Here is a 27521-nt window from a genome sequence, read left to right as displayed (position 1 = left end):
TGTGTGTGTGTGTGTGTGTGTGTGTGTGTGTGTGTGTGTGTGTGTGCGTGCGTGTGTGTGTGTGTGTGCATACATGCGTGTGTGTATGAGCATGGTCAGTGAGTGTATGACACTTAGTGAGTGTGTGCGTGCATGTGTGCTTATAAACGTGTGCTGGTGAGCGTGTGAGTGAGTCTGTCTGTGTGTGTGTGTGTGTGTATTCCACGCACATAAGACTTTGTTGATTGATTCAAGGCTCAGGAAATAAAAAGCCCTTGACAGGGTTTTTTGAGCCCCACAATTGGCAGAGTCTCGTTGAAGAATGGCCACAGTGACTTGCTGTCACTTTCATTCTCAGCAGCAACTATCGATGGCAGACAGGTGGGTGCCCTGCCCTCTACTCTGACAATGCTCTCCTGGCCCACACACTTTCATAACTGGGGGGGCACAGAAGGGCCTGAAAAGACTTGGCATCAAACACAAAACAGGTGCGACCACAGTTTACTGCAGAACATATGTGTAGCAGTATGTGATTTGTGGGGAAAGATTCAGATAAACAGTAAAAGGTTAAGGGATAGCTTGTGTGTGTGTGCGTGTGTGTGTATACGTACGCCTTTTAGTGTTTGATGTGTCTAACTTTAAAGCCTCGGTCCTTCAGGATGTGTTCACCTGTCCTTTGCTTTCTCATCAGTGGAGATGAAAGAATGGAAGGAGCCAGCCCCTCTGGGCCATTGAGTCACACCCCCAATGCTGCAGAGCTCTTGATCTCTGCCCTGGCTGAGGACACTTGTACCACAACAAGGTATGCCCATTTCTTCCATACACTTGCCTTGCGGTGACTCACTAAACGATGTGCACAAAGCCCCTCACCCCCCCTCTTGTTCAATGGATTTATTTAAAAAAGTCCTAGTGAGCACATTCAGCCAATCACAGTGTTTGATCTGTGGACTAAAAAAGATGAATTAGATGCTCTTTTATATTTCTGTCCTCCTTTTGTGTTGCTGTAAGAATATTTAACGCGAGACAAAGGTGACTTATCAATTATTCATTCCCAATGGAGGCCGGCATGGCATTCTGAAAAGGAGTTGACATTTGAGCCTTTCCACCAACATCTGCAAAATTATATCCTTTCCATTGTAAGTCAATGAAGAAGAGTCAGCGCACCATAAAAGAAAGTAAATTGCCTTGTCAATTTAATAAGGCCATCGTTATACAGCATTCACTCTTCAGCGCTTCTAACCAGGCTTTGAATCAGCTCTGTCACCTTTCACTTCACTATTTATCTCCTCGCCTCTCAGGTATCTCTGTAAAAGGTACAAAGCAGAGGTATATCTTTGAATTTACCTGTTTTGATACAGACTACACTAACCGAACCTGTTGAGGTTTGCTCTTCTCTCTCTTTTTCTCTTCAAATGGATTCTTGGTGGTTTTAGCTGACAACTCCACACTACTACACAGGACGATGTCTCAAAAAAACAAACACGTATGATTTCACTGTTTATCTAGGGATCTTTGGCTAAGTCGTAGATGTCACAATGTCACAAAGGACAGTAAACCCAGTCATTTAGATTGATCAGAGATCTGTGTATTTTCAACAGTAACAAGATCATTAAAGACAACTCAGAAACAAGTTACTCAAAGCCATGTGTGGAAGTGTTATATTAATGGCCGGCCAGGTAACATTTTCGCTCTATCTCTCTGTCTCTTTCTGTGGCAACCAAGCTAGCACCGGTGGCGGCTCTGAGCTTTGTCCTCATGTAAATTTCTGCTAGGTGTCATTCTCTCTTTCCAAATGTCATCCCTTGCTTTCGTTCCAAACAAAAGACGAGCCTCACTCGCCCGCTCTCTCTCTGTTTCCGTCCCTTTTCCCCCTTTTTCACTCCGACTGGGCCAAAGCCAGCGATTAAATCTCCCACAATGCCTTGTTTGGTCCCCATGGACTGGAAGCCTTTATGATGCCTTTGATTTGGCCTCATTGTTTGTTATAATAGTGTGTTGGAATAGAGAAGGAGTGTTCTTTAAGGCAGTAGGACCAGCCTGGCCTGAGACTGAATAGGTGTATTGTCACCCTACTGTATCTCTTTAGGTGAGTTTCAACAATACCCCCCCCCCCCCCTCCCTGGCCCCAGTCTATATTTATTGTACACCTCGGTGAGAATAAAGTAGCCTTTTCAGGGTGATGTTATCCATTAGAGTGAGCTGCAATGTTTGACAACAGACAGAATTTGATCCAAAGGTAGGTAGGGGAGTTCAAGTATGCTTTCCGTCGACAGAGAGATCCATCATGAGCCATGGCCAACACCTTCATCCATCCCTCCATCCCTCCCTCACAGCCCAAACCTGGATTACCGGTGGGAACAATGGGATCCCAGCAGTGGGCAGAGGGATGTGGACAATGGTGGAATTAGAATGGAGGACTTATAGCGCCCCACAGGCTTATGCCAAGACAAAGGTGGGCACAAGCCATCAAGAGGGTTCAGAATGTTTCAGTACCCTACCTCGATCCCCCTCCACATAAAAGCAGCTTTGCCATGCGGTTGGCTCATCCGCTAGCGGCCTAGACACAGGCCGACACACCATCACCCGCGGTGCCAACACAGCATTAAGACCACATGGATCATCAGCATCAGCATGGACATCAAATGAACAGGCAGTGAGGAAAGATTCAATTGACTGGTTTTATTCAGAGACACAAACACACAATGAGTGTAGAGTTACCCGATGACCCTCATTGGGTGACAGTGACAGTACTATACCGCCCCCAACACACACGTAAGCACACGCCCACACACACGCCCACACGCATGCCCACACGCATGCCCACACACACACTTCCGTCAATTTTCTTAAATACATAAATTAATGAGTAAAACATTATACCCGAAAGACAGTTGTTTGCATTACAGTTCATAATTGGTCATGTTGCATTTTAGTCTTTTAGCTTAGGAGTCTGCCAGAAATGTCGGCCACTTAAAGGAAAACTTCTCCAAGGCACACTTCATGACATTAATTTGAAATATCGAGGTTCATTTCTCTATAAATAATAAGTAACAAAAATGTTTTTAATCTAAGTTAAAAAAAATCTGGGATAGCTTTGTAAATACGATTCCAATGCATCCACAGTATTTATTAGACAATTAGACAGGTTTCAAACCTTTAAAAAAAACTTTTAAATCACATCAGCATAATGTTCCAGTACTGTATTGCTCGAGTTTTCCATTGGAAACATCTGGAATGAGGAAAAAGTGTTTCCCAGTCAGGGTTGGCCATAGTTTCCTACAGTACAAAGCTTAGAGGAATGTGGGGGAGAAAAGCTTCAAATGGAGCATCAAATTAGGAAATTATTGCCATTGCTATTCTATTCATTGCTATTGCTAGTCTATTTGTGGACAACCGGCCATGTTTGTTTTGATTTCCCTGAGACCTTGCTCTGCAACTCAGAACAGGAAGCATGGTTTTCCACCACTTCCTGCCAGTCTCAGTTCACAGTTTTACAGCCTTATAGGATGGCTTTGTGGTCATGTGGTCCCCGTTGAGACGTTCTGATTGGACGTGTCCTCGCCCTACGTGACATCACGAGAGCCTCAGAGGTTGGTCTCGTCCCAGGAAGGGTCGTTCATACTCTTCAGCACCCTTCTCACAATCTTCTCCAGTTCCTTCCTGGCCCTCTGCTCCTCCTCTAGTGTCCTTCGCATTCTCTTGTTGTCCTGGTAACACAAACAAAGACAGACACCATATTGTGTGAACCTTCGGCACTCAACTCAAGAATGGGGGTCAAGCTCTTTTTGCAGAATCATAACTGATCCCCAACCCTGATTTGGACCTCAACCACTGACCTGTTTCAGTTCCTGCAGCTCATCTTTGAGGCCGTACACCGTGTCCACCAGGGTCCTACAACACGGTAACGGAGGCATGGGTGAACAGTGCTGAACTAAACAGCGTGCTCCGGTCAACACCAAGTTACCACAGACAACCCCTTTCACAGTACTACAAACAGGTCCCATTATATTATAACTATAATCAATTGTGGCACTTCAGAGCCCAGAAAGAAGAAGCCTTTATCAGCCCCCACTGCAATGGAGATGGAAATGAAACAGTTGAAGCAGTGCGCCTCGTCAGGAGAATGGAAAGTCAGGTGGTTTCTTACTTCTCCTCCATGACGGTCTGGCCGTTGCTCCTGGTCTCCTCCACGATGATCTTCTCCTCCTCTGGGAAAAGCATGTGCACGCCTGACTCCTTCCTGGATCCTGCCGGTGAAACAGAGAGACGTGACAGTAAGAAACAAGCTCAGAGGCTCGACGGGGGTGACTCTAGATAGATTCGCTCAACGGGAGAGACCTCACATTGGGAGACGTGTCTCGATGTGTCAAACTAGCCTCTTTCTTCTCACATTACATCCCTAGCCTTAGATGCACCTCCCTTTCCCTGTTGTCCGTGAGAGAACCAGTGCGTGTAGGTGTAGGCTTTACGGTGTAAAGAAGAGTGTTGGAAAGCAGCCACAGACCCATCTGCTGAGGGAGGATCAGGAGAGATAGGTGTGCCAAGGCTCCAAACCTGGCAACTCAAAGCGGCTGTCTTATCGCCCATTCATCTCTAACGATCTTTTTCAGACATATAGAGTAGGCTTCAATATCAGATCCTCAAAGCAGACACAGTCCCCAGACAGCAGCATGTTTACTGAAAGTCACTGAATGGAGCTATGGAACTCGACGCCCAGTTCTTTGAAGTTTATAATGGAGGAAGATAGGTGGACAGAGGGGAGACTGGGCAATTATCTCATCTTTGTCCACCGAGGTCTCTATGGACTCAATAAAAAGGTGGGGGGGAGTTTTTGGTTTCTCCTCTGTCACTGGAGAATGGGTGTGGGGAAGATGAAGAGCTTGTCAGTGTAAAAAAACAAAAAACAAAAGCTGCCTGATTCGTAATGTTTTACAGGAAGCATCTAAACTGTGAAGTGGCCTAGATTGGTGGGTTTAAACTGTGAAGTGGCCTAGATTGGTGGGTTTAAACTGCGAAGTGGCCTGGATTGGTGGGTTGAGTGGAGCGTGGGGGAGGGGAGGAGTTGAAGGGGGAGAGGGGGCCTAAATAGGAGCAGCAGCAGAGGTTCTTACGGGAGACAGAGGTGGTCCTGTAACTATGTGCGTTCCAAATACTGTCATAGTCTGAGTCCTCCGATAGGTCGGAACACGGCTCCGCCCCCCGAGTCGTGTTAACCGGGCCGCCGGGGGCATCCGCGCTGGACCGGTCGGCGTCGACGAGCACATGGTTGTGCATCAGGTCAGTACCCTGCCATGCTTGGTTGTGGGGGAGTGAGTCAAACCATACGGAACGTGTACGGGGGAATCGGGTCAAACCATTTCAAAAAGGGGTGGGGGGAGTGGGTCAACCCATAAGGATGGAGGAGTGGGTCAAAAAGATATCAAATGGGAGTGGTCAAAATGGTCAAACCAGAAGGGAAGGGAAGCATGGGTCAAACCATATCAAAATCAGAAGTTGAGGGGATGTGCATGTCAAGCCACATGTAAACAGAACAGGAGTTCAAACCATTTGGAAGTGGGGGTTAAATTATTTTGAATGGAATAGGTGACATTAACAAGATATTTAATTAAAAACAATTGTTTCCAAAAACAAGGCCGTGTCAAACCATGTAGGATGAGAGGCAGGTTTGCGGAGGTGTAAAGTGCAAAGCACAACATTTAAAAAAACGAGGAGAAAAAAAGATTTGGGGAGGGGTGTGTGTGGGGTGGGGGGAGGGAGGTAATATTGCAAGGAAAGTCATGTACACAGAAAAGAAGAGAGAGAGAAAAGAAATGGGACGAGAAGAGACAGCAGAAAGGCCTTTGTTAGAAGACAGAACAGTGTGATAGCTCATTAAGCACACAATTGTGAGTCGACTAAACCACTAGCTTTATACTGGTCTAGAACAGAAATACCATGACATGCCCCAGAGCTAAGATGGACATACTAACATTGACGGTGGAGATTAGTACAGAAACAGAGAGACCATGCATGAAGTAAGCTGGAAGCAGAATGACAGTTGCTGTCGTTGAAAAGGCTCAGAGGTAAGGGTATATACTTGAGTTGAGTGTCTGGCGTGTTTTAGCGCTGGTGCAGTATGCCTCGATGACTTTTAGAATCTGAGCATCCTCCTCCAGTGCAGCTGCCGTACCTGGGAGGGGAGAGAGAGAGATAGAGGGGGAGAGAAAGAGGAGGGGTGAGGAGAGGTGAGGAGAGCAAACAGAAAGAGGGAGAGATAGAAGAAGAAAGAGGGACAGACAGCTGATAAGCCAATCCAAAGCCCCCTAAAAGCAGGTCAACATTTCCTTTGGCGGTGTGTTAACATACTTTTCCTGACGCTGAAGTCCTCCTCAGAAGGCTTCCTCTCTGGTTTCCTCTTAGGAAGCAGCTTCTTCATGCTCTTGGGGCTCTTGCTGAGGTCCTGTATGAGAGTGTGTGTGGGGGGGAGATGAGTGGTTAGTGTGTGTGGATAAGAGCGATTGAGCTACAGCCAGATGTACATGCCCTGTCTTTACATTCACATTTAGTCATTTAGCAGACGCTCTTATCCAGAGCGACTTACAGTAAGTACAGGGACGTAACGTCCTTTTGCTGCACTGCCAGGAATCGAACCGGCAACCTTCTGAGAGTGAGTATGCTGTGTATGTCCACGTCCTACACCGTACCTCCTTGTAGCAGAGGGCAGCGGAGGGCCTGAGTGGGGGCGCGGGGCGCAAACAGCTGAGGCTCCAGGGTTTGGGGGTGCTGGGAGGCTCCAGTGGGGGCCAAGGCAGGGAACCATGGGAGGAAGGGTGGGGCAGGGTGTGGTAGGTCGGAGCCCCACTGGTCCCCCTGCTCTCGGAGTGCCTGGAAGGGGTCAGGGGCTGGGACGGAAGCTGGGGGCAGAGACATGGAGACGTAATGATAAGATGAGACTCGTTAATGTAACGTACGTATATCGCTGAAGTACAGTAACCCTGCTGATTCTTCACAACGGACATCTGTCGACATTGAATTGTGTGTGTGTGTGTATGTGTGTGTGGGGGGGGGGGAGGGAATAGTGGGCGTACCGTGTGACAGGGAACTGACTGGGGTTTAGAGGTGGGCGTGGCCAAGGCAAGGTCATGCTTATTGGTCAAGCGCTGGAGATGCTCCACCCATTCCTGCTGGTCCTGCTGGGTGTCACACACTACTTGCATCCGCTCACATTGGCTGCCTATCACACACACACACACACACACACACAATAAGCTGCTGTGTGTAAATGTAGGGTATTCGTCAGTTTAATGTGACCAGGAGAGGAAGAGGTCGTACTAGATATCTCAAAGGCATTCTTAAGGATCTCCCCCTCCTCCAGTTTGGAGACTAGCATTCCTGTAATCGGCAGTCTGCCCTAGAAATATTAGGAGGGGGTGGAAGAATAAGGAATAAGAGAATGAAAAATCAGGACAGAAAAATAAATAACAGAACAGAAGAATAAGAGATTAAATCGATTGTGTGTGGTCTGAAGTTATGTATGTGAGGCGAGGGGGGAGTGTGTGTAATGTACCTGGTAGATAAAGCCACTCATTCTGGTGCTGGTAGACAGCATAAGGAGAACTTGAGGGAACAGCAGGAAGTAGCGCTCATTTTTCTCCTAAAAGACACACACACACACACACACACTGGCTGTGGATCACCAAGGACATGTAAAGAACCGGACCCGAGGTCCTAGGGTTCTCTGGTTCTAGTACCTGGCTGGCCTGGCTGTGGACCACAGTATGGGACATGTAAAGCACCGGGCCCAGGGTGGTGATGTCATCGCCCTCCCAGCGTCTGATGGAGTCAGTGAGGATCTGCAGCTCCAACTCCTTACGCTTCCGAACCCCCTGACACTGTGCCTGTCACCATGGAGACACGCACACCCGTTTTTCATGCCACTGATTTACACTGCATTGTATGCAATCCTTTTGAATGTGGTATGGCACACAAAGACAAACTGAGATAGACACACACACACACACAGTCTAAGCCGGGAACAGAGCCACAGAAGAGGGCAGCCAAACAGAGGCTCCAGCCAGAAAAAGGCTTTACACTCAGTCCTGGATAAGAACCACTGCTGATTACACACACACACACACACACAATGTCACCTTGACCAACACTATACAGCTCAACAGAGTGGGACAACAAAAATATGTGATATACAGGCATAGAAAAAAGGTACAAAAGAGTTCAATTAAATCCTGAAAAACATATATTGATCTGTCAAAGTGACAGAGAGATAGGGGGGTGGTGGGGGGGGGGACTTACAGAGAGGCTTTTAAAGGCAGTCATACACAACTGGATGTCTGGACGATCAAGGTGGTGATCCTGGAGGTGGAAGCACAGGATTCAGACACACAATATATCTTTCTCTCTCGCTCTCCCTCTCTCTTGCACTCTCTCTTGCACTCTCTCTTGCACTCTCTCTTGCACTCTCTCTTGCACTCTCTCTTGCACTCTCTCTTGCACTCTCTCTTGCACTCTCTCACACACACTCACCTCCATGTGCCTCTCCAGCTCTTTGAGCAGGGTGGGGTACTTGTCCAGTCTCATGAAGGCTTTACTGAGACCGGTGGTCAGAGTCAGAATACCTGGACTGTTGGCTCCCTTGCCCTCCATGTAGTCCCCTAGCTCCTTACTGCAAAACACACACACTTTCAACTTTTAAAAGGAAAAGTACACCTTCGGTCTGCAAGACACTTCTCCTCTCTGTCACTCGAGCATGAAACCCCCAACCGTGCACCTACCTGTGTTCAGTGAGGATGCTGACTGCAGTGGGATGATTGGAGCAGTAGGCCACGTAGAGAGCCTTCATCTGGGGCATGAGGTTGAGGAAGAACCCCCCTACTCTCTGCTGGCTCTCTGGAAGCCTGCACACAAGCATGCGCACATCAACACGCGCAACCTGGATGTGCACCACTCACATCCTGTTTGGAGCACGTACCAGTGTTTGCCCCTAGGTGTCACTGTGGCCTATTGAAATAGCATAGGGATGTGGGCGAAGCCCTCATGTAGTTTGAACCCACATACCGGCTATGAAAGAAGTGCTATTAAAAAAAGAGCTTAATATAATTCTGGGTTCAGTTTTTAATGGACCCAGCTGGAAAGACAATCTAACATAAGGATATACTTCACAGCAGGTCTGGGATCAGCCATCCATTTCCTGATCATATCCTTCCCCAGCAGAGTGTAGTCCAGAAAACTGACCCCAAACAGGGGAAGTGTTCCATAAGTGGAGGGGGAGGGTGTTATTGTTCAACAGGAAGGGGCTATTGTCTTGGTTCTTGCCCCTAGTGGCAACCAGGAAGTGCTATTTGAAGCACAGGACAGAGTAGTGGGAGAGACAGCTCGAGGAAGAGATAGAGAGAGAAAGAGAGGGGGGGGGGGGGGAAGCAGACTAACTTGGAGCATTCCTCCAGGGACTGGACCAACATCTGCTGAAAGGTGGAGATTTCCTCCAAGTTCCCCTGGATGTAACTGACGTCTGCACTGGTCAGTCTGAAGAGAAGACGAGGAGGAGGAGATATTAGCTGTCATGTTAGATTCACATTATTCCAGAGAACCGTTGCATTATTTCTCTCTCCCTCACACACACTCGTACCCACCCCTCTGAGGAGTGCAATGAGCGCAGGTATGAGGACAGCAGGGTCTGTAGCTCCTTAGAGTACTCAGTCTCTGTTTCCAGAATGTTCTGGAGAACCTGTGGGAACATAGAACATTTGATACTGACACTGAGCCTAATGGACATAAGCACACACACACACACACACTTTCTTCCTCCTCAAAGAAAAATAAGAAGACATAGCAGACAGAATGAGGACAGTACATTGGTTTTTCTGTTCATTAGACAACCCAACTCGCTCTGGATAAGAGCGTCTGCTAAATGACTAAATGTAACTCCTGCCATCATTATCCCTCTCATGAAGAGTAGCCTTCTCCACCGGCCATCATTTAAGGGGACCATTAGAACCACAGTGCAGTGGAGAGAGCCCCTGATGTCCCATTTTCAACAAATCCCTTTGTTTTTCAGCTTATCAGCTCATTACCAGGGTTCAATAGAGGGACGTTCTTTTCGTGTGTGTGTGTCCATCTACAGCGGAAGCCCGTCTAATCCAACCCTGTCATGTCTACAGAACATGCTGTACTGAGGTGGAAGCCTACAGTTTCTATGTTGTGTTTAGTTGTTCCGTTTCCTGGCCTGCAGATTGAAGGGAAAGGGGGCAGGAAGTCCTTCCCTGAACACAACAGGCTCCTCTAAATAATCGAGCAGCACAGCCGGCTCTCCCAGGATGCCTTGCAAGCGGCAGCCTCTTTTTTTGTAGTTAAACGTGAGACAAGAAGGTTTTCTCATTGATCTAAGATGCCCGAGTCCCCCTTCCATTGTGTGACTGACACACACACACAACGCGTCGTCACCATGTTGTGTGTGTATCTGTGAGCATAGACACAACAGCTACTCCAAGTGCCCTGAAGACCAGCTTGGCCCAGGAGCCAGTGAGATGGAATAACCGACCTACATTACAGCATGCACGCCAGCACTGATGCACTCTTTTTCTGTCTCTCACACACACAAATTATCTCTTTCTACTTCTCCCTCACACACAATCTAGTTATGTCGTATCAGGAATTGTAGGCTTGGTTCAAATCAATTTCATCTGTTCCAACAGAGCCAGGTCATCTCAGCTGGGCCTCAGATCCTCACCACATTGTAATAGGTCTTGCTGATGGCTGATGTGTCCAAGCCTTTAGGAGGGCTCTTCAGTGTCCCGGACTTGGGCGACACAGGCTTGTCTGTGATAGAGAAAGATGGATACAGTGAGGGAGGGAAAGAGAGGGAGTCAGAAAGAAAAGAGACCTCCTGCTTTTGTTTGAGTTACGTCTGTGTGTCTCCCTCTCTCCCTCTCCCTCTCCCCCTCCCCCTCCCCCTCCCCCTCCCCCTCCCCCTCCCCCTCCCCCTCCCCCTCCCCCTCTCCCTCTCCCTCTCCCTCTCCCTCTCCCTCTCCCTCTCTCTCTCTCTCTCTCTCAGATGTTTAGTGAGTAGTACAGCTTTGGCTAGACGACATTCTTCTTCTCTGTAATTCCTAGCCATTTCATCCTCTCTCCCTGGATTAGGGTTAGGGTTAGTTCAGGCAGCTTTGGAAACCTTTGACTGTAAATGGAGCTTCTGATGAATAGGCCATGGAAATGCATGGGTCTATTTCCTGAAGTAAATCTAGTAAATCAATTTGTGTTACACCATGCGCTTGGCCGGCCAATCAATAGACTGGTCGAGCCCAAAATACACACCCAGGAAGTACAAACAAGCTCTGCAACACGAAGTGAGAACAACTGGTTGGGGGACGATGGGAGTCTCATGGAGGCTATTGAGCCATTGACATGCACTATACACAGCTTAACAGAAGGATGATAGGCACATTTGTTTTTGTTTACTCTTGGACTTAGTTGTATTTCCTCCAAGCAAGAAGGTCTGCGTTTACGTTCGGTATGTCTCACTAATTCAAACATGCAACGTTCTGCATTGAATTTACAAGAAAGTTAAAACTCTGTGAAGGTGGAAAAAAACAAACAATGGCCACACCCACCGCTGCCTTTGACCTCGCGGACGTAGTTGCTTGGGAACCAGCCTGTCCTGCCGCTGACTGACCCCTCCCACCAGCCGCCGTCTTCCTGCCGGCTCACGCTGATGATGTCACCCTTGGAGAAGGAGAGCTCATCCTCATTGGTCTGCTCGAAGTTGAAGCGTGCCCTCACCAGAACCTGCTGCCCCCCATTTTCTGACATGTCCTGTAGAAAGAGGGAGTAAGGGAGGTTAGATGAAGAAAACAGAAGCCATCTGTTAACCTTGATATTCCTCTCACGGTTCCTTATTTGTGCTTTAGTTCATGCTGGATGTTGTTCTGTGTGATTCTAGAAGGTTCTGCTCAGGCTATACGGTTCTGCTGGACTCACCAGGCTGCGATACTGGTGCTGCAAGAGCTTGGAGGAGCGTCCGTGAGGAGACTGGGTGTTGAGAGACTCGAATGACTTAATCCTCAGAGAGGAGGAGTGTCGTGCACACACGCTGTCACACTCCAACCCAATATCTGGACAGGAGAGAGACAGGTCTGCAGTGAAATACAGGCTTGAATTTGTATTGGTAACAGGAAGTCCTCACTGATTCATCGTTTATCAGAAACACACAGAGATACACACGAAGACAAACACATGTTTCTTTACCTTCTGTAGCTTTATTCAGGGCCACTAGAGAGTTGAGCACTTTGGTGAAGTTTAGTCCCTGAAGCAGATCATTCACCTCAAAGGGCTTGAAATACAACAAGAGGAGGGGAGGGAGGTGAGGAGCCAGGGTGAGGAAAAAAAAAAATTAGACTAGCCAAATGGAAAACATATTATGCTATAGAAAGCAACTCAGGCTTGTTTAGATAATCCTCACATATAGTGATCTGGTTATCGTCACAGTTAAACACCATGGCATTACAAGTTAAAGGGCGGGGGACTGTGCAATGTAAAAATCACAATAAATAGAGACACACACACACACACCTCCACCACCCTGTCTGGACGGATTAGGCTATCCCCCAGACTGAGCCCCCTCTCTAATCTCTAACCATGTACCCTAAAAACACACATGCCACTGAACAAGCCCAAATTCATTAGAACGTACACATCACATGCATCCTGGTGGCTCAATCTGTCCTGGCACAAAGTAACTGGGATGAGTGTAACCAGTACATTTCTGGATTTCAGATCAAAATGGGGGGGAGGGGGGGGCGGGTAGGTCATTAAGGGAGAGGAGGAAGGAAGGAAGGAAATACTGAGAGTATCCTTTACAGAGATTTTGTACTCGGCCAGAAGCTAGAATTAGGTGAAACAAGGTGTGTACTTAACAGGCCTTGTTTGAGAGGCTGAAATATACCTCCCTTCCAAACCCCACCTAGTTTGCTAAGAATTCTAGAAGAACCGCAAACGCTAAGAGCACCACCAGACAAAAGAGCCCAAACACACCCTGTCTGATATCTTACCAATGTCATGACAAGGGGAAATAGCCTTACAGTCCTATCAAGCAGCAATATTGCCATCCTCATTTCTTCTCTTGCAATACATGCCAGCCTATGGCATCCCAATTTCTAGTAGGCAATGCATTTCCTTCATGCATGCATATGTGACGAAATCAAATCAGTTCATAGCCAGTTCTCTCAACCCTGCATGGCCATAAGATTTACACCAACATATCTCTCACAAGATCTCTGCAATATGACTTCTTTTTTTGACACTTAATATTGGACTAACTTTGTTAGACCTAAAGTCTTCCAAATAGTCCTTTTTAACAAGAATTTGCGCAAAAACAAAAACAAAGCTGTACTTAGTTTGTAGCCTATACTGCTTCGCGAATTAATAGACTAAAGGAAATACTCAACTTTGTTTGTAAAACAGTTTACTACATAAAGCATGTCGATGTGTTTACTGTGCTAGACGCTTGGTATATTGTTGTAAAATCCAGCAGGTTTTAAGGCTCACCTCTACACGGAAAGAGCCACAGCCTTTTAGAAACTCCCTTATGTTAACCTGGCACTCGCTGTCATTCCGAGGTTCTTGCAAGACCTGTGGACGAGGAAAGAGTTTTACGAGGTAAATCCCGTCCATTACACCTGCACAATCTACATGGTTTCCATAAACAGAAAATGTTCGGTTACAACTCACAAGTTCATATTATTTCTGATGATGAACGCGGAGAATAGTGTAAGAAAATAAATGCAATTGCAATCTTTGCCCCTGCGAAACCTCCGTTTGGGAAACGGGATTAGACGAGGAGGAAATGACGTTTGGTCCATATTCCACTCTGCCGTTGCAAACATGCAACTCCACCTGTGTTCTGTCTGTTTCCCATGAACAACATACATGTGTTTAGAATCACAGTTTGTGTGCAATAGATTTATTGGGATGTAGTGCAAAAAGTAATTTGTTATCATGTTTTTCTAATTGATGCAATGTTATCATTTGATCATTTTATTCTGACGCTGTTCAAAATCGTCACATGGCCATAAGAATAAATGCAGCGCAATAACAGACCATCTGCCCAATATGCCCGAGCATTTCTGTACAGGCCTGATGTACGTGTTTTGAGCGTGTATAGCGCCTACGCTCTCACACACAAATCTGCCTCTTTAAAACGGGGAATGTCAGCAATTTTGCTTCTCAATGTTGGGTGACTGTACGAGCATCAATAAAATTGGGTTATCACCCCATAACATTATACGGTTAGTAATGAGACACAAATGTTTTAAATTAATTTTCCTGATTATGAAGGATACATTTTTATAATAAAATAACATGAGGTAGGCTATTAGCTCTATAGGCGCACAGGAAAGCCTAGATTGAAGTAGACAATGCAAACATCTGGGACATATTTGGCTATCCAACGTGCTCCAAAGTCTGTAATTGTCCCTATTGCGCCCATTAATCATAAGGCCAAGAGTGACGAAATATCTTCAGTCAGTCTGGTAAGCAAACCCACAATGGTGTATTTAGTGTTGGTTATGCAGAATAATAACTGTACATACTTTTTCAACGGAACCCGGGCGCAATCTCTCCAGCAGCTTGCACAGGACTACCCCATCTTTAAGCGATGACTGCAAGAAGCCCTCTGGATCCGAGATGGTCTTTTTTGGCGATTCCAAAACCCCCAACGTTATTAGCCAAGTTACTGTCTGTTCCGCCGAATTCATGACTATCACACTTTTATCCTTCGATGTTTTCCAGCTCACATGTGGTGAATCGCATAACTCACAATAATAAAATAAGTAGCTATTTCAGATTTATACCAACTATTTAATCAGTGGTAGCCCAATGTTGATTTTCCAAAGCCCTGTGCAAGTGGTTCCTTCGTTTTCGCGTAACTGGTCTGGAATAATGTCAAGTAGCCTACCCCTGCTCCCTTATCCCGGAATAGTCTGCTGCCGTGGGCCAATAGATGACATCACTTTACTGTCCAAGTCAACTATGACAGTGTATGTGAATGCCCCTGCTCTGACAGTTCAATATTTTACCATATTATTCTGCATCCTTGAATTAATGGCTTGCTGGCCATTGCAGTCAACACAACATTTTTACTTTTAGATATCTGGAACCCGCATCTATGTTTATCTTTAATACGTTTCATATTTACCACGTGTTATACTGTTGCAGTGCGAACTATCTCTATCAGCGAAGGCTGTTCAATAACATGGAAAACTAACCTATTAGTCTACAAATTCCAAAGGTGGTCTTTAAAATAATTTGGAAAATTACGTTTTAACAAACATAACTAAGTGATTAATTTAGGATCCTTCAAACCTTGCATTATACCGCCCCCTGCTGAATTGCTCGATATGACAGAGCATAAACGTGGAAAATCCATAGCTACCCACAAAATAAAAATCATATACATTACCCAGTTTAAAATCATTCAAAAATAAATTAGATTGTGTTTTTTCAATTTCTATAAATATGCAATTTCTTTATTGGGGTTGATTGTTGTATTTCTCTTGTACATTTCAAACTCAAGTCAGGAGGGATGCTTGGTGTCACCTAGTTCATTCGCGGTGAGGAGAACAAATAACGTCCGTAGGCACCTGTAGAACCAACTAACAGGGCGGGGCCGATCGTGCTGATATGAGTGGAACTTTTAAAATGACCATAAAAAGAACTGCATTCAAGAAAAGGTAAAACACTGACAATGCAATATTATTCCGACGTTAGAAAACTTCTGTAAGCAGGTCATCCTTCCTCTTAGCTCGATTCCTCCGCACCTGTGGCCGATTCGTCTGCACCTTCCCAGAGCTCAACTTCGGCAAACTAGATTCCTCGTTGGTGCCAAGCCTTCCACTGACTATACTGACATTCTAACTAACTCTCAACAGAAATGTTATGGTCTCTTGGAACATATGGTGCCAAAATGGCTGCCATATAAAAATAAAAATCTAAATCTTAAACAGAGTTTGCCAAACTCTGGTTCAGTAGCTAGCTGTGGCCCCATCTCCCCTTTCCATCTCTCTCTCAAGTTCCGTTCCTGTCTTGGAAGGGAGGGGTTTTGCATGTTTGTGCAAATGGGGGGGGGGGGGGGGGCGGCGAAGTCTCAAGCAGAAGCCAGAAGGTGTAGAGCGAGAGTGAAGAACAATGCAAAAAGAAAAAAAGATCATTTGGAAGAACAGGCACGTTGGAATAGTGTGTCAATGCTGTTTAGACAGTCACTGTTAACAACAGTGGAAATTGTTCCGTTTCTCACAGAAAAACACGTCTTCTTATTTGTCACCACTAAACATTACACTCCCCTCTCCCTCCTGGCGAACAGGGGAGGGGTGAGGGAGAGGCAAGGGTAGGTGCAACCCCACATTTCTCTCCCCTTAAACCGAGTGTATGGATTCAGTGTAATCTATGCCTTTTCTTGATCAGATGTCACATGATCAGTGTGTGTGGATGAGTGTGTGTGTGTGTTTGTTTATATTGATTTTTACACCACGTGGCTGTCTTAAAAGATGGAAAGAGGGGTGTTTGGGTTTCTCCTCAGATGATCTCGAAGGTCTTCTTCAGCTCCATGATGAGCTGCCAGTCGGTCTTCGTCATCTCGTCTCTGAACCAGTTCTTCAGGGCATCGATGGACGCTCGCGTGATCTGGGGAGGACAACCCACCATTTCAACTCTCTCTTTCAAAGGGGTCAAAGGTGCCAAAAGACATGACGAGCTGGGATTGTGCCCCTTCGCCAGTGCCAGGAGAGCGTACCTTGCTGACGATGAAGTCGGTGGCCTCGAAGTGGCGTCCGTACATCTTGGGAGACTCTCCGGGGATGGGCTCGATCTTCACACAGATCTCCTGGCCCTTCTTGGCAGAATCCACCGTCTTGTGGTTCATCTCAATACTGGTGATGATGCCAATGTCCACAAACTGAGAGAGATACATAGGATAAGTGGCTTGATGGGTGACGCCTCGCGTCTGGAGTATATCGGGACGTACTGAAAATCTTTCTTCTACTAGTGTGGGTATTAGGACACAGCTATTGACAAGACCCCCTTCAAGCTCTCCTCCTCTCCCACTTACCCCTTTGGTGGGTACACAGAGTGGGGTGCCCTGTCGGAGGACGCCCGCCTCCACAGTCACCCCAATGACGATGGGGTCCCTGGAGTTGAAGATGAACTGGGGGAGGATGCGGAGCTTACAGGGGAACACAGCTATGTGTCTGGAGGGAGGAAGATGGAACACGCCGTTAGAACATGCGACATGCAGAGCTCAGCCATCCGCCAATCTGAAGGCAGAGGCAGGCCTTCCCATGAGGACCTACACACAGACACACCACGTACTTGAACTCGTCCTGCTTCTGCTTCTTGTAGTCCTCCCGGTACTTGGTGAAGGCATCGAACAAGTGGTAGATGATCTCTGCGCTGAAGATGCGCACGCCCAGCCCGTCGGCCATCTCCTGCGAGTCCCTCTCCACCTTGACGTCGAAGGCCAGGATGGTGGCGTACCTGAGGGACAGGTCAGGGGCGCACGGTCACAGACACAGCATCATGGCGCCGTACAAGAACAGAACACACAGATGTCATGTAGATAGAGGGGGGGGGAGGGGAGAGAAAGGAGGAAGAGTATCGTACTGTGGGTCGTGCTCCAGCATAGCGGAGGCCTTCATCACATCTTTCTTATGGACGGGGCCGATGTTGATGCCAGCGTACTGTGGGTCGAGGATCAGAAACCAGCATTAACAAACAGGTTATGAAACAGGTCGGAAAGACGGTGTGTGTGTGGGTGTGTGTGTGTCCACTCACAGGCACTTTGGAGGTGCGTAGGAACTCCAGCAGGGCCTCCAGGGAGCCCAGCGTGGATGCCTGGACGTACACCCCCTTCTCCTCCAGCTTTATGGAGTTGAGCGTCTGTTTCAGCTCGCGCACCAACTCGTCCTGTACACATAGCGGACACGGGGTGTATCAATACTCTCTGTGTGTGTGTGTGTAGATTCAAGCTCATCTTGCACAGATACCGAGATTTTTGGTCATTTTGAACGAGAGGAATTGAGAAAGAAAGCGACCCAGCTAGCAGCAGAGAACGAAGCAGAGAGCAAAAGGGGGGTTCAGTGTGTGTTCTTACCCTGAGCACGGGCACCTCGTCGTCCTTGTGAGCCACCAGCAGGGGGAGCCCCGCAAGGGTCTTCTCCAGGTCCTTGCCAAGAATCTTCACCCCCTGCGCCGTGTTCACCTCCTTGTGCTTCTCATACTGATTCTACACACACACACACACACACACACACACACACAATAAAAAAACATTTAGGGAACCGAACCGGGATAAGCCAGGACAGGGAGGAGCACCCTGGCTGAATGAAAACACTGGCGTCATTCATCTGTCCAGACAGGATGCAGATCTGTTCCCAGCAAGCACTCTGTCGAGTGAGGACAGGCAGACAAAGAGAGAGCTCGGTACGGACCTTGACCCTGAGCTCTTTGAGGGGCGGGGGCAGCAGCAGACCCCTGATCTGGGTGACGATAGGCCCCTCTACCCCAGGGACGATGATCGTATCCCCTTCTCTCAGGTGCCCGTTGATAAGAATCACGTCGATGGTGGTTCCCATCCCTGGCAGGGCTTTGACCTGGACACGCAGGCACAGGGTTTAGGGGTGCCATGTCACCAGACTCATTGGATGGATGCAGGCACAAACACGTGGGTGTGATAAAGAGGGGTGGGTGCAGGGAGGGATGGGCTCACCTCCATGACCTGGGCGCGGAGCTCGTCGCAGTGTGCCAGGCGGCGGGCCAGCATGGTCTGGGTGAGCTCCACCAGCAGGCCAATCAGGTTGCCCATGCCGTCCCCGGACACGGCTGAGGTGGGTACCAGAGAGACGAAGGTTCGTGGGTCCTTGTTCTCGTGGAAGAGAGCAGCGTTGAGACCCTGGGGGAAACACACACACACAGAGACAGAGTTGAAACCAGACTGTTTTTTAGTTTTTTTTTTACAAATAACCAATAGTAGAACATCTAGTAAGACTGTGAGTGGCTAGAGACTCTGATAAGCGGAGACTGCAGCATGGTGATTGGCCGAACGACTGACCTGCTGCGCGAACTCTACAATGACGGCCTTGGCCCTCTCGTCAAACTCATCCTTGGTGTTCTTCTTCTGCTTCTTCAGCGCGGTCACCACGTCTGTGTCCGGGCTCTTCTTCCAGTCATATAGACGGTCGATCTGGAGAGAGAGGAGAGGGGGGGGAACAGATGATGAGCTAATACAAAAAAGGACTATCTGGTTTATTTCATACTTCCCTCTCTCTATTCATTCCTGCTATCCATCCAACCATCCCCCTTCTATCTCCCCCCCCCCCCTATTTCTCCATCCATATCTATTGTTCCCTCCCTTCCTCCTTCAGTGTGTGTGTGTGTGTGTGTGTGTGTGAGACCTCACCTTGTTGAGTGCAACAATGAAGGGACACTTCTTCTCCTTGAGCAGGTTGATGGACTCTAAGGTCTGGGGCTCCAGGCCATGCATGATGTCCACCACCAGGATGGCGATGTCACACAGAGAGCTGCCCCGGTTCCTCAGGTTACTGGAGGTCACACACACACACACACACAGGTTTAGATACAGCAGTCATGGCCTGTGATTGATAGGCAAATGCAAATTCCCACAGACTCACAAAAGCGCACACACCAAACGCACGCACGACAAATCCAAGCTGCACACACCTGAAAGACTCGTGGCCGGGTGTGTCAATGATGAGCATTCCCGGTATTTTGATGGTGTCTTTGTCCAGCTGGGGGAGGAAAAACAGTCTACTCATTACCACAGTGCTGTCCCAACAGACATACTCACAAAGGGCTGCCGGTTCATAGAAGGACCACAGAAGAACTCCAAAACAACATTCCCAGCTGATAACAGCTGCATTAAGAAGGCCCATGGGTGGAGCACGGAGCCTTCCATGCTGCCCCCTCTGTGTGGGGGTCTGAGACTGAGGGAGGGGGCGTGGAGGGGGTGTACTCACGTTCTTCACCATCTTGGTCTGCTCTATGATGGTTTCCAGGGGGACGTTGGTGGCCCCTATCTGCTGGGTGATGCCCCCGGCCTCGCCATCCTGGACATTCGTGTGACGCAGCTGGGGACAGACAGGGCTTTTTAGAGCGCTACATGGATGTGGGCGTCCAGCCTCAGGTCAAAAGGGCTTCCTTCATTTTTGGGGGAGTTTATCTTTGGATGACAGCATCCGCTAAATTGCTAAAATGTCAATATAACATTGAAATCAGCAGAAACGTGATTGTGCACACCTGTGTACACACACATACACACATCCATGGCAGCGTCACACGCACCTTGTCTAGGATCTTGGTCTTCCCCGTGTCGACGTGGCCCAGCACACACACCACGGGCGAGCGCAGCTTGTCCAGGTTAATGTTCCTCAGGTTCTCCTGCCGCCGTTTCTGTGGGCAGACCATAGCGTCAAAGCAGTGGCTGACCAGGTGTCTGTCTGGCAGTGTGTGTGTGGTGTGTGTGTGTGTGTGTGTGGTGTGTGTGTGTGTGTGTGTGTGTGTGGTGTGGTGTGGTGTGTGTACCTCTATCCGCCTCTTGGCCTTGTCATACAGCCTCTCATCTTTGGTGCGGCCGTCGTCCGAGTCGCTCCCGCTGCTGGAGTCGGAGCTCTCCCTGCCCCCCTTCCGCCTGGCCGCCAGGGGCTGGGCCACGGCTGGCTCGCCCTCCTTCTTCTTCTCCTCTTCCTCCTCGCTCTCCTCCTCCTCCTCGTCGTCCTCGTCATCCTCCTCGTCGTCGTCCTCGTCGTCGTCCTCCTCGCTCCCGTTCCCCCCCGGCGCCGGCTGCGGAGCAGCGTTGGGCTGTGCCGGGGTCTCCTTCACCTCTATGTGCACCTTCTTCAGCTCTTTGGGACAGACAGATGGAGGGAAAGAGAGAAGGACAAGGAGAAATCGAGAGCTCGTTTTTTTTTTTTTGCAAAAGTTGCAACAACAACTAAGAACAGTTAAGAACACCCCTTTAACGTATCAAAGATTGTTAAGACATGCAGTGTAGACCATGTCAGGGTCAGGAGGGGATTGTTATTTCCGTTCCATCTCTAATGGTACCTTTCTCTTCGTCGCTGGCTATGGCCTCCCAGTCATCAACAGCAGCTTCAGGCTTTGGTTCTTTCACTGACGAGGAAGAGCGAGAGAGTGAGGGAGGGAAGTAGGGACCACAGGTGTAGAGTGAGAAGAAGAAAAAGGTTTGCAGCGAAGATTTCCATGGACTGGGGAGCTTATTGTAAACACAACATGGTGAAATCCCTGAAGACCTCAATCCCTGCGAGTATGGCACGACTCAGTCAACCTTCCTCGCTTACCTGCTTCTGCTTTGGGTGTCGTCGCCACTGTTGCCGGCTCGGTCTCCATGGCAACGGGTGCGGCTGTCTCGGGCGTGGGTGATGTTACCTCGGAGGTTTCTGGGAGGGGGTGGGAGAAGGAATAGGCGATGAGGCGGACACACAAAAAGGCGTGTGTGTGTGTGCGAATGTTGTTGTTCTTGGTGCTCGGGGAGGCTACCTTCGGGGGTCTGGGCGGTGGGCTTCTTTTTCCTCTTGTCTCCGTACACGGGCTTCTTCTTCCTCTCTGCCGCTGACTCTCTGGAAGGCACCTCCACACCTGCAGGGGACAACAGGTCGTTAGGCTGAGGTAGGGTGAAGTCACAGTCACCCCGGAGACGAGAGGACAGAGTATTCTGCACGGAGGTCTGCCACAACCGGACTATTTCAAGCTGAGTGGTTCCTATTCCTCTATATACCCAAGTCTTCGTGTTTCAGACCATGTAGCTTGGGGTCAACAGGTTGTTGTCCAAACTCACCCTGTGCCTGCAGCAGTTTGAGCGTGGCCTCAGCCCTGGCCCTGGCGTCCTTCTGGGCCTTGGTGAGGAGCTTGCCCTCCTTCTTCAGCCTCTCCTTCCTCTCCTTCTCCTTCAGCTTCTTCTTCTCCTTCCTCTCCTGCTCCAGGCGTTCCTGTGAGGGAGCAGGGGGAGCACAGAGGTGAGAGGTCGGAAACAGTTCTGAATTTTTATTTCGGCCGACATTCAGCGTTTCTTAAAACTGTGTGTGTGTGATTGACCCACCTGCTCCAGTCTCTGCGCCTCCTGCTCCTCCAAGCGTCGGAGGGTCTCCTCCTCCTCCTTCTTGGCCCGCTCCTCCTCCTCCTTCATGCGGGCCAGGGCCTCCTGCATGGCCTTGACCGTGGCCTTGCTGGGGCCCTTCTTCTTCTCCTCCTTCTCCTTCTCTCCCTTCTTCTTCTTCTTGTCCTTCTTTTTCTTGTCTCCCTCGGCCTCCTCTGAAGAGGCACAGATGTCAAACATGACTTGCTGACATGAATGTCACACATTTGATATTGACTTGATATTGACAGAATGATATCTCTGTTACAATGAGAGATGTACTGTTCTGCTCTCTAATACATGTCACTTAAGCGGTGAATCAAACAAAGTATTTATCAAATCCAGAAAGAGCCATGGCAGAGCATAAGCAGAGCAGGGAAGAGGCAGAGAGAGAGAGAGGACGAGAGAGAGCTCACCTTCTCCTTGGACGTCCGCCCCCTCCTCCTGGTCCTCGGTCGGGGCAGCCTCGGCTGCTGACGGGGCCGGCTCGGTCTTCGTCACAGCCTCTCTCTGCGGGGGGCCTCCTGCACCGTCCTCCTTGGTCTCCTCCTTCTCCTTCTCCTTGAGCTTCTTCAGTTTGGCCCTCTCTTCCTCCTTCTTCTTCCTGTCCCGTTCCTTCTTCTCTGCTTTCTTCTGGGCGGCGGTCTTCATTTTGAAGGGTCCTTCCTCCTCCTCCTCGTCCTCACTGTCAGCCTTAGCCTTTCCCTTTTTCTTCTTCTGGGCTTTTTTGGAGGACTGGGATGCGTCGTCGTCGTCATCGGAATCCTCTTCTCCTCCGACTCCGCCTCCTCCACCACCACCACTGCCTCCCCCTTTCCTCGCACCACCACCGTCCTCGTCGTCTTCCCCCTCTTCTTCGTCCGAGGCCGCCTTGCGGCCCCCCTTCTTGCCGGCCTTGGGCTTGTTGCGTGTCCTAGAGCCCTCGTCCTCAGAGTCAGAGCCAGCAGGAGGGGCAGGTGCCGGGCCAGGCTTTCTGTCTCTCTGCCCGCCTCCATTTTTCTCCGGGTCGCCCGTACCCGATACCTCTTGGTCGTCGTCGTCCTCATCCTCGAGGCTGGCGTGCTTCCCCTTCCGGGTCTTCTTCTTTTCTGCTTTGGTGGGCACCGCTGGCTCCGCGGCCGCTGCTTCTTCTGTGGTGTCGGCTTTCTGCGGAGCCAAAGAGATACGACGTAAGCCATTACACAAACTCTCTAACAATATACATGTCCTGTACTAAGCCTAGGCGATATATTGAGGGAAGTCATGATTTCCGTAACATTAATTCATTTTCAATAATATTAATGATGTCGATAAAGAATAATTAGGAACAGCAGTCCATTTAATTTCTATAATGCAGCAGGAAGTTGCAGAGAAATGGTAGCCTATGCTCACTAAAATATACTGAGCACCTCAAGTGGAGTAGCTAATGTTAACTGCGGAAAATTAGTCTTATTGACAAAAACAGTGGCAGCAATAGCCATGGCGAGGGAGCAACTTCCAATAAAGAAATTATTAATAAAAAGGGTTAGTCTTATTTGGAAGTGGTTTGGCTTTTTGAAATCCAACAAAGAGCAGAGCGGTTAACACTTGTTGTTTGGTGCAAATTGCGTAGTAAACAAACAGGTGGCTACCAAGTCTGGTAATACAAAAAACCTTTGGTACCACCTGAAGCAAAATCACTTGTTGGAACGTGCAGAAAGTGTGAATTTGCACCAAGGTATTGATAAAAAGAAAGGTTTTAAAAAGCTTAAGTTACTTGACCCCAGGTACGTGCTCCCTGGTCGCAAACATTTCTCTCCCACCGCTCTGCCTAAACTTTAGAGTGTAGGGAAAAAGTTGAAGAAGAGACTTATTTTGCTACTACTACGGATCTGTGGTCTATCATCTTAATTATCGTTATTGAATGGAAATATAAATATCTATATCGATTAGTTTTTACCCGTATCGCCCAGCCCTTACTAAGCCCTACACTGAGGAAACGGCTTAGTGAAGATATAGGCCTACTCCATGCGGTGAGAGGGCAGGTTTACCTTTGCTTTTGCCCCTCCGGTTTCTATCGAAAGTTCCTCCAACTCTTTCAAGATGTCGTCCTCACTGCGGAGGAAAACAAAACTTGTGTCATCCCCGAGTAGCTTAAACCAGGCCCCTTTAAGACTGAGCAGATGGAGGAGGTCCAGCGAGCTTACTCAAAGTCATCTTTTTTTCCTGCTCTCTTCTTCTTCTTTCCTTTGACCTGTTCTTTGGCTGCTCCGGCGCCCTCGATCTCGGCTGCTAAGGCGTCAATGTCGATGCCGTCGTCTTTGGCACTGGAACATACGGGACATTGAACGCACATGCTTAAACGTCCATATTACTGAATGTATGTGAGTGACTGAGGGTAACATTTCTATTATCTTTGAGAGGCCTTGAACGGCAAACTAGAAAGAAGATACACCGGGCACAATATCACACCAACAAGCCTAATCTCCCCTCTCTACCCGCCTTAAGACAAGGCAGTGTGAAACAGACAGTCATTCATGCAGCCCGAAACAGACGGTGATTCATGCAGCCAATCGCAGACCAAGCGGACACTTTTGCAAACGAAAAACCCTGAAAGCGTTTGAATGTACCACATCAACTCTGACACCTGAAGCCCAGATACAGACTGAGAAGCACACAGCTGCTGCTGGAACAGAGCCGGCCTGCCTGACCCTGACTCACAGGTGCCACTCCACCGCCAAGCACCTCCCTCCTGGCAGTTCCTACATGAAGTCAATAAGAAAGCTGGGAGGATGAAGCTCATGTAAAATTGAAGTCCTTGAAAAAGGGTTATCAGCGACAACACTTCTTTCCAACACACCCAGCATTAACAGCTACCTCCTGAATACCTCCACATAGGCCTATGGGCACAAACCAAAACCACGAGACGTTTACCTGAGGCTGCACATGAAGCTATGAGTCTTGAGGAAAGAGACTGTGTTTATTGCCTCAGCCCTTTATAGGGAGTGGGTGAGGCTTTTCCTTGCATGCCTCTTGCATCAGCAGCAGTGGGAAGCACCTCAGTGTTAGGAACGAGGGGCCACACACACACAAACACACAGGGAGAGAGAGAGAGAGAGAGAGAGAGAGAGAGAGAGAGAGAGAGAGAGACGGAGAGAGAGACGGAGAGACAGACGGAGAGACAGACGGAGAGACAGACGGAGAGACAGAGACAGAGAGAGAGATAGACGGAGAGAGAGACGGAGAGACAGACGGAGAGACAGAGACAGAGACAGAGACAGAGACAGAGAGAGAGAGAGAGAGAGAGAGAGAGAGAGAGAGAGAGAGAGAGAGAGAGAGAGAAAGAGAGCTGTGCTCAGCACAAAGCCTACTAGAACGACCAAGCTTGGTGAAACATCCAATGCCTGTTGGATTAAAAACTGGATACATCTGTCTGAATAGAGACTGTTGTGCTGGAGGTAGAAACAGATTCAAGATAATAGTTTAGGGTATGTGCAACAGCCAGGGGGTTTGTGTTAGACCAAATAGAACAGTATTAAAGGAAAGCCCATGGGACAACCTACAAGATGTCCCAGAGAATCCACTCAACTGGCAGCCATTGCAAAAAAAGTTGAGCCTACATTTTCAGGAGAAACTGTAGTCTTGTTGCTGTGCACCATGTCCCTCTCAACGTGGTAGGCTGATGGCAAGCGAGAGGAAGAGATGACTGGGATGTCGATTAAGTCAGTAGACCAGATCCTTAATTAACTTAGCTAACCACCAGAAGTGCACTACCACCAACACATGCCTTGGTAGCAACCCCAGCATGAGTCCACTTATCATGTGTTGAAGCTTACAGACAGACAGACAGACAGACAGACAGACAGACAGACAGACACCTGCAGGTGCTATCTCCCAGAGTGGGTCCACATCTGATATGGCTGGGTGCATCTCAATAGTGTGACATGACTCCCTCTTCTCATTTGCTTCCAACATCACTAGTCTCAGACATGTAATTTGTCAACAGTAGAAGGTGCCAGTGGAAATGCATTGTTGTGCACTGTTCATGTTTTTGGCTGTTTGCAAGGCAGTAGGCATTAAGAGGTTTCAAGCATTCATTACTTCAACTGAGGGAGAGACAAATAAGTTGTTCCAGAGAATCGTAGGCCTGCTATCAAGCAAACTCGCTACCTAATACATATGAAGAGGTCACCGCTTCATTTTCATGAAACTAAACATAATGATGTCCTTATTGTGACAATAATGTTCTTATGTCCATGGGTACATTGCCACACAGTGACAAATACTCAAATATGTAGTCAGTATTGGTGATCGGAATCAGAATTAAAATGTAATATCTAGTAACAAAAGTTTGTGACCATGCTGACTTTCTTTTAGACAAAGCCTGGTCATTTCTCCATGGTGGCTATTAGGTGACTAGACAATGCTCAGCGGCCCTCTCTGTGACAGCACAATGAAAAAGATGATGTTGCAGGCCAAGCGCGCAGCCAAGCTGCTGCGACTGCTACTGTCCTGACTCGTGCAGTCAGCCTTTCGCATAATTTGGCTATTTAGCTAGCTAACTAACATCTAAGTCCAAGCGAGTTGTTCCGTTGATAAAGTCATTGACAATCACGTAGAGCAACAATAATACCATCGTAGCTAACTAGCTGACTGATGTTCATTCCCATGTCCCCTAGGTTATCTGGAGAATACGTTACACGCTAGCCCAAGTTAGCAAGCCGGGCTTGCTCTAGGTTTAGTACCTAAATAAGTGACAAGCTATGAAATCAATCTTGCGAGAGTAAATCAGCGCCGCACTCACAGGTCACTTCTGGGTGGGTATTGTGGAAATGTTTTTAGTCTCAATGCTTACTAGCCAATGGCTTACAATTATCAATATGTGTCACGTTACCATTGAAAAGGCCTAGCCAAAGCAATCTACCGCCACATGAAACCATAACGTCTGCTAGCAAGTTATCTCTAGTCATGACACTACACTTGTCACTCTAAATGTCGCTTTACACCTTATATGAAATGGACACTAATTACTTAATCTTTACCTGTCTTCCCCTGACTTTTTCTGTTTCTTCCCCATTATCCCGTTTATTTATCCACAATGTACAGCCTCGTTGCTCGCCGATATTACTCGGTTCAAGCACATATGGTTGGTCTCAGGGAAATTGCGCAAGCGCTCTACCAAAGAATGTTCATGCCCATCATCCTGCGCACTAAATTGCAACTTGCAACCAGTTATGTTCCTTATTCCAACTGTACCGCCCCCTAGCGTGCAGGTGTGCAGGTGCGTGTAGTGGTAGTTCTGCTACCAGGTGTATGGAAGCAAATCAGTGACATCATGTTTGGAATTTAAAAGGCATTGAATACTTATTATGGAAATTTACACCACCAAATGTGTTGGTTTTGCATTTACCTCTGTAAGTGTCTGATACAGTGG

At 48.1% G+C, this 27521-nt stretch overlaps 2 protein-coding genes across 3 annotated transcripts; both read right to left on the bottom strand.

Moving 5' to 3' along the window:
• Positions 1–2638: 2638 nt before the first annotated feature.
• On the bottom strand, positions 2639–15073 carry arhgef7b (Rho guanine nucleotide exchange factor (GEF) 7b). Of its 2 annotated transcripts, XM_084667650.1 has the most exons (22): positions 14559–15073; positions 13516–13599; positions 12217–12301; positions 11950–12083; positions 11583–11784; positions 10703–10791; positions 9606–9700; positions 9403–9498; positions 8748–8870; positions 8500–8638; positions 8269–8328; positions 7710–7856; positions 7526–7612; positions 7291–7369; positions 7047–7192; positions 6663–6872; positions 6325–6418; positions 6056–6148; positions 5091–5273; positions 4127–4226; positions 3816–3870; positions 2639–3686 (listed from the first exon to the last, which is right to left on the bottom strand). In XM_084667650.1, the coding sequence occupies exons 1-22, from the start codon at positions 14721–14723 to the stop codon at positions 3564–3566; spliced, it is 2589 nt and encodes an 862-aa protein (XP_084523776.1). In that variant the 5' UTR covers positions 14724–15073; the 3' UTR covers positions 2639–3563. The 2 variants fall into 2 exon arrangements, with proteins under 2 accessions (XP_084523776.1, XP_084523775.1); XM_084667649.1 differs by lacking the exon at positions 5091–5273 and having other exon boundaries at positions 14559–15069.
• A 385-nt stretch (positions 15074–15458) lies between these two features.
• eif5b (eukaryotic translation initiation factor 5B) lies at positions 15459–27253 on the bottom strand. The gene is made up of 24 exons (XM_084667648.1): positions 27130–27253; positions 24295–24414; positions 24139–24202; positions 22546–23275; positions 22094–22305; positions 21833–21983; positions 21535–21633; positions 21336–21434; positions 21082–21147; positions 20560–20879; positions 20320–20427; positions 19995–20105; positions 19699–19766; positions 19418–19559; positions 19070–19201; positions 18728–18910; positions 18450–18611; positions 18113–18244; positions 17794–17925; positions 17623–17699; positions 17332–17496; positions 17072–17210; positions 16757–16918; positions 15459–16647 (listed from the first exon to the last, which is right to left on the bottom strand). The coding sequence occupies exons 1-24, from the start codon at positions 27162–27164 to the stop codon at positions 16540–16542; spliced, it is 3717 nt and encodes a 1238-aa protein (XP_084523774.1). The 5' UTR covers positions 27165–27253; the 3' UTR covers positions 15459–16539.
• Between the last annotated feature and the right edge of the window lie 268 nt (positions 27254–27521).

This window comes from Hypomesus nipponensis, chromosome 12, assembly GCF_054491055.1.
Source record: "Hypomesus nipponensis isolate SF chromosome 12, ASM5449105v1, whole genome shotgun sequence".
Classification (NCBI taxonomy): domain Eukaryota; kingdom Metazoa; phylum Chordata; class Actinopteri; order Osmeriformes; family Osmeridae; genus Hypomesus; species Hypomesus nipponensis.
The sequence above is the reverse complement of the archived record's forward strand: the minus strand, read 5'-3'. Positions and strand labels throughout refer to the sequence as shown.

Bases quoted from the DNA above. Each gene is read 5' to 3' on its own strand.
- arhgef7b (XM_084667650.1), bottom strand. From the start codon at position 14,723: ATGAATTCGGCGGAACAGACAGTAACTTGGCTAATAACGTTGGGGGTT. The intron at 12,302-13,515 runs GTGAGCCTTAAA...TTGTATTTCAAG, and splicing joins GTGGCTCTTTCCGTGTAGAG to CCCTTTGAGGTGAATGATCT. The intron at 3,871-4,126 runs GTAAGAAACCAC...ACCGTGTTGTAG, and splicing joins CAGACCGTCATGGAGGAGAA to GACCCTGGTGGACACGGTGT.
- eif5b (XM_084667648.1), bottom strand. From the start codon at position 27,164: ATGGGGAAGAAACAGAAAAAGTCAGGGGAAGACAG. The intron at 19,767-19,994 runs GTGAGTACACCC...TTCCTCCCCCAG, and splicing joins AGACCAAGATGGTGAAGAAC to CTGGACAAAGACACCATCAA. The intron at 16,648-16,756 runs GTACGCTCTCCT...TGTCCTCCCCAG, and splicing joins CCGACTTCATCGTCAGCAAG to ATCACGCGAGCGTCCATCGA.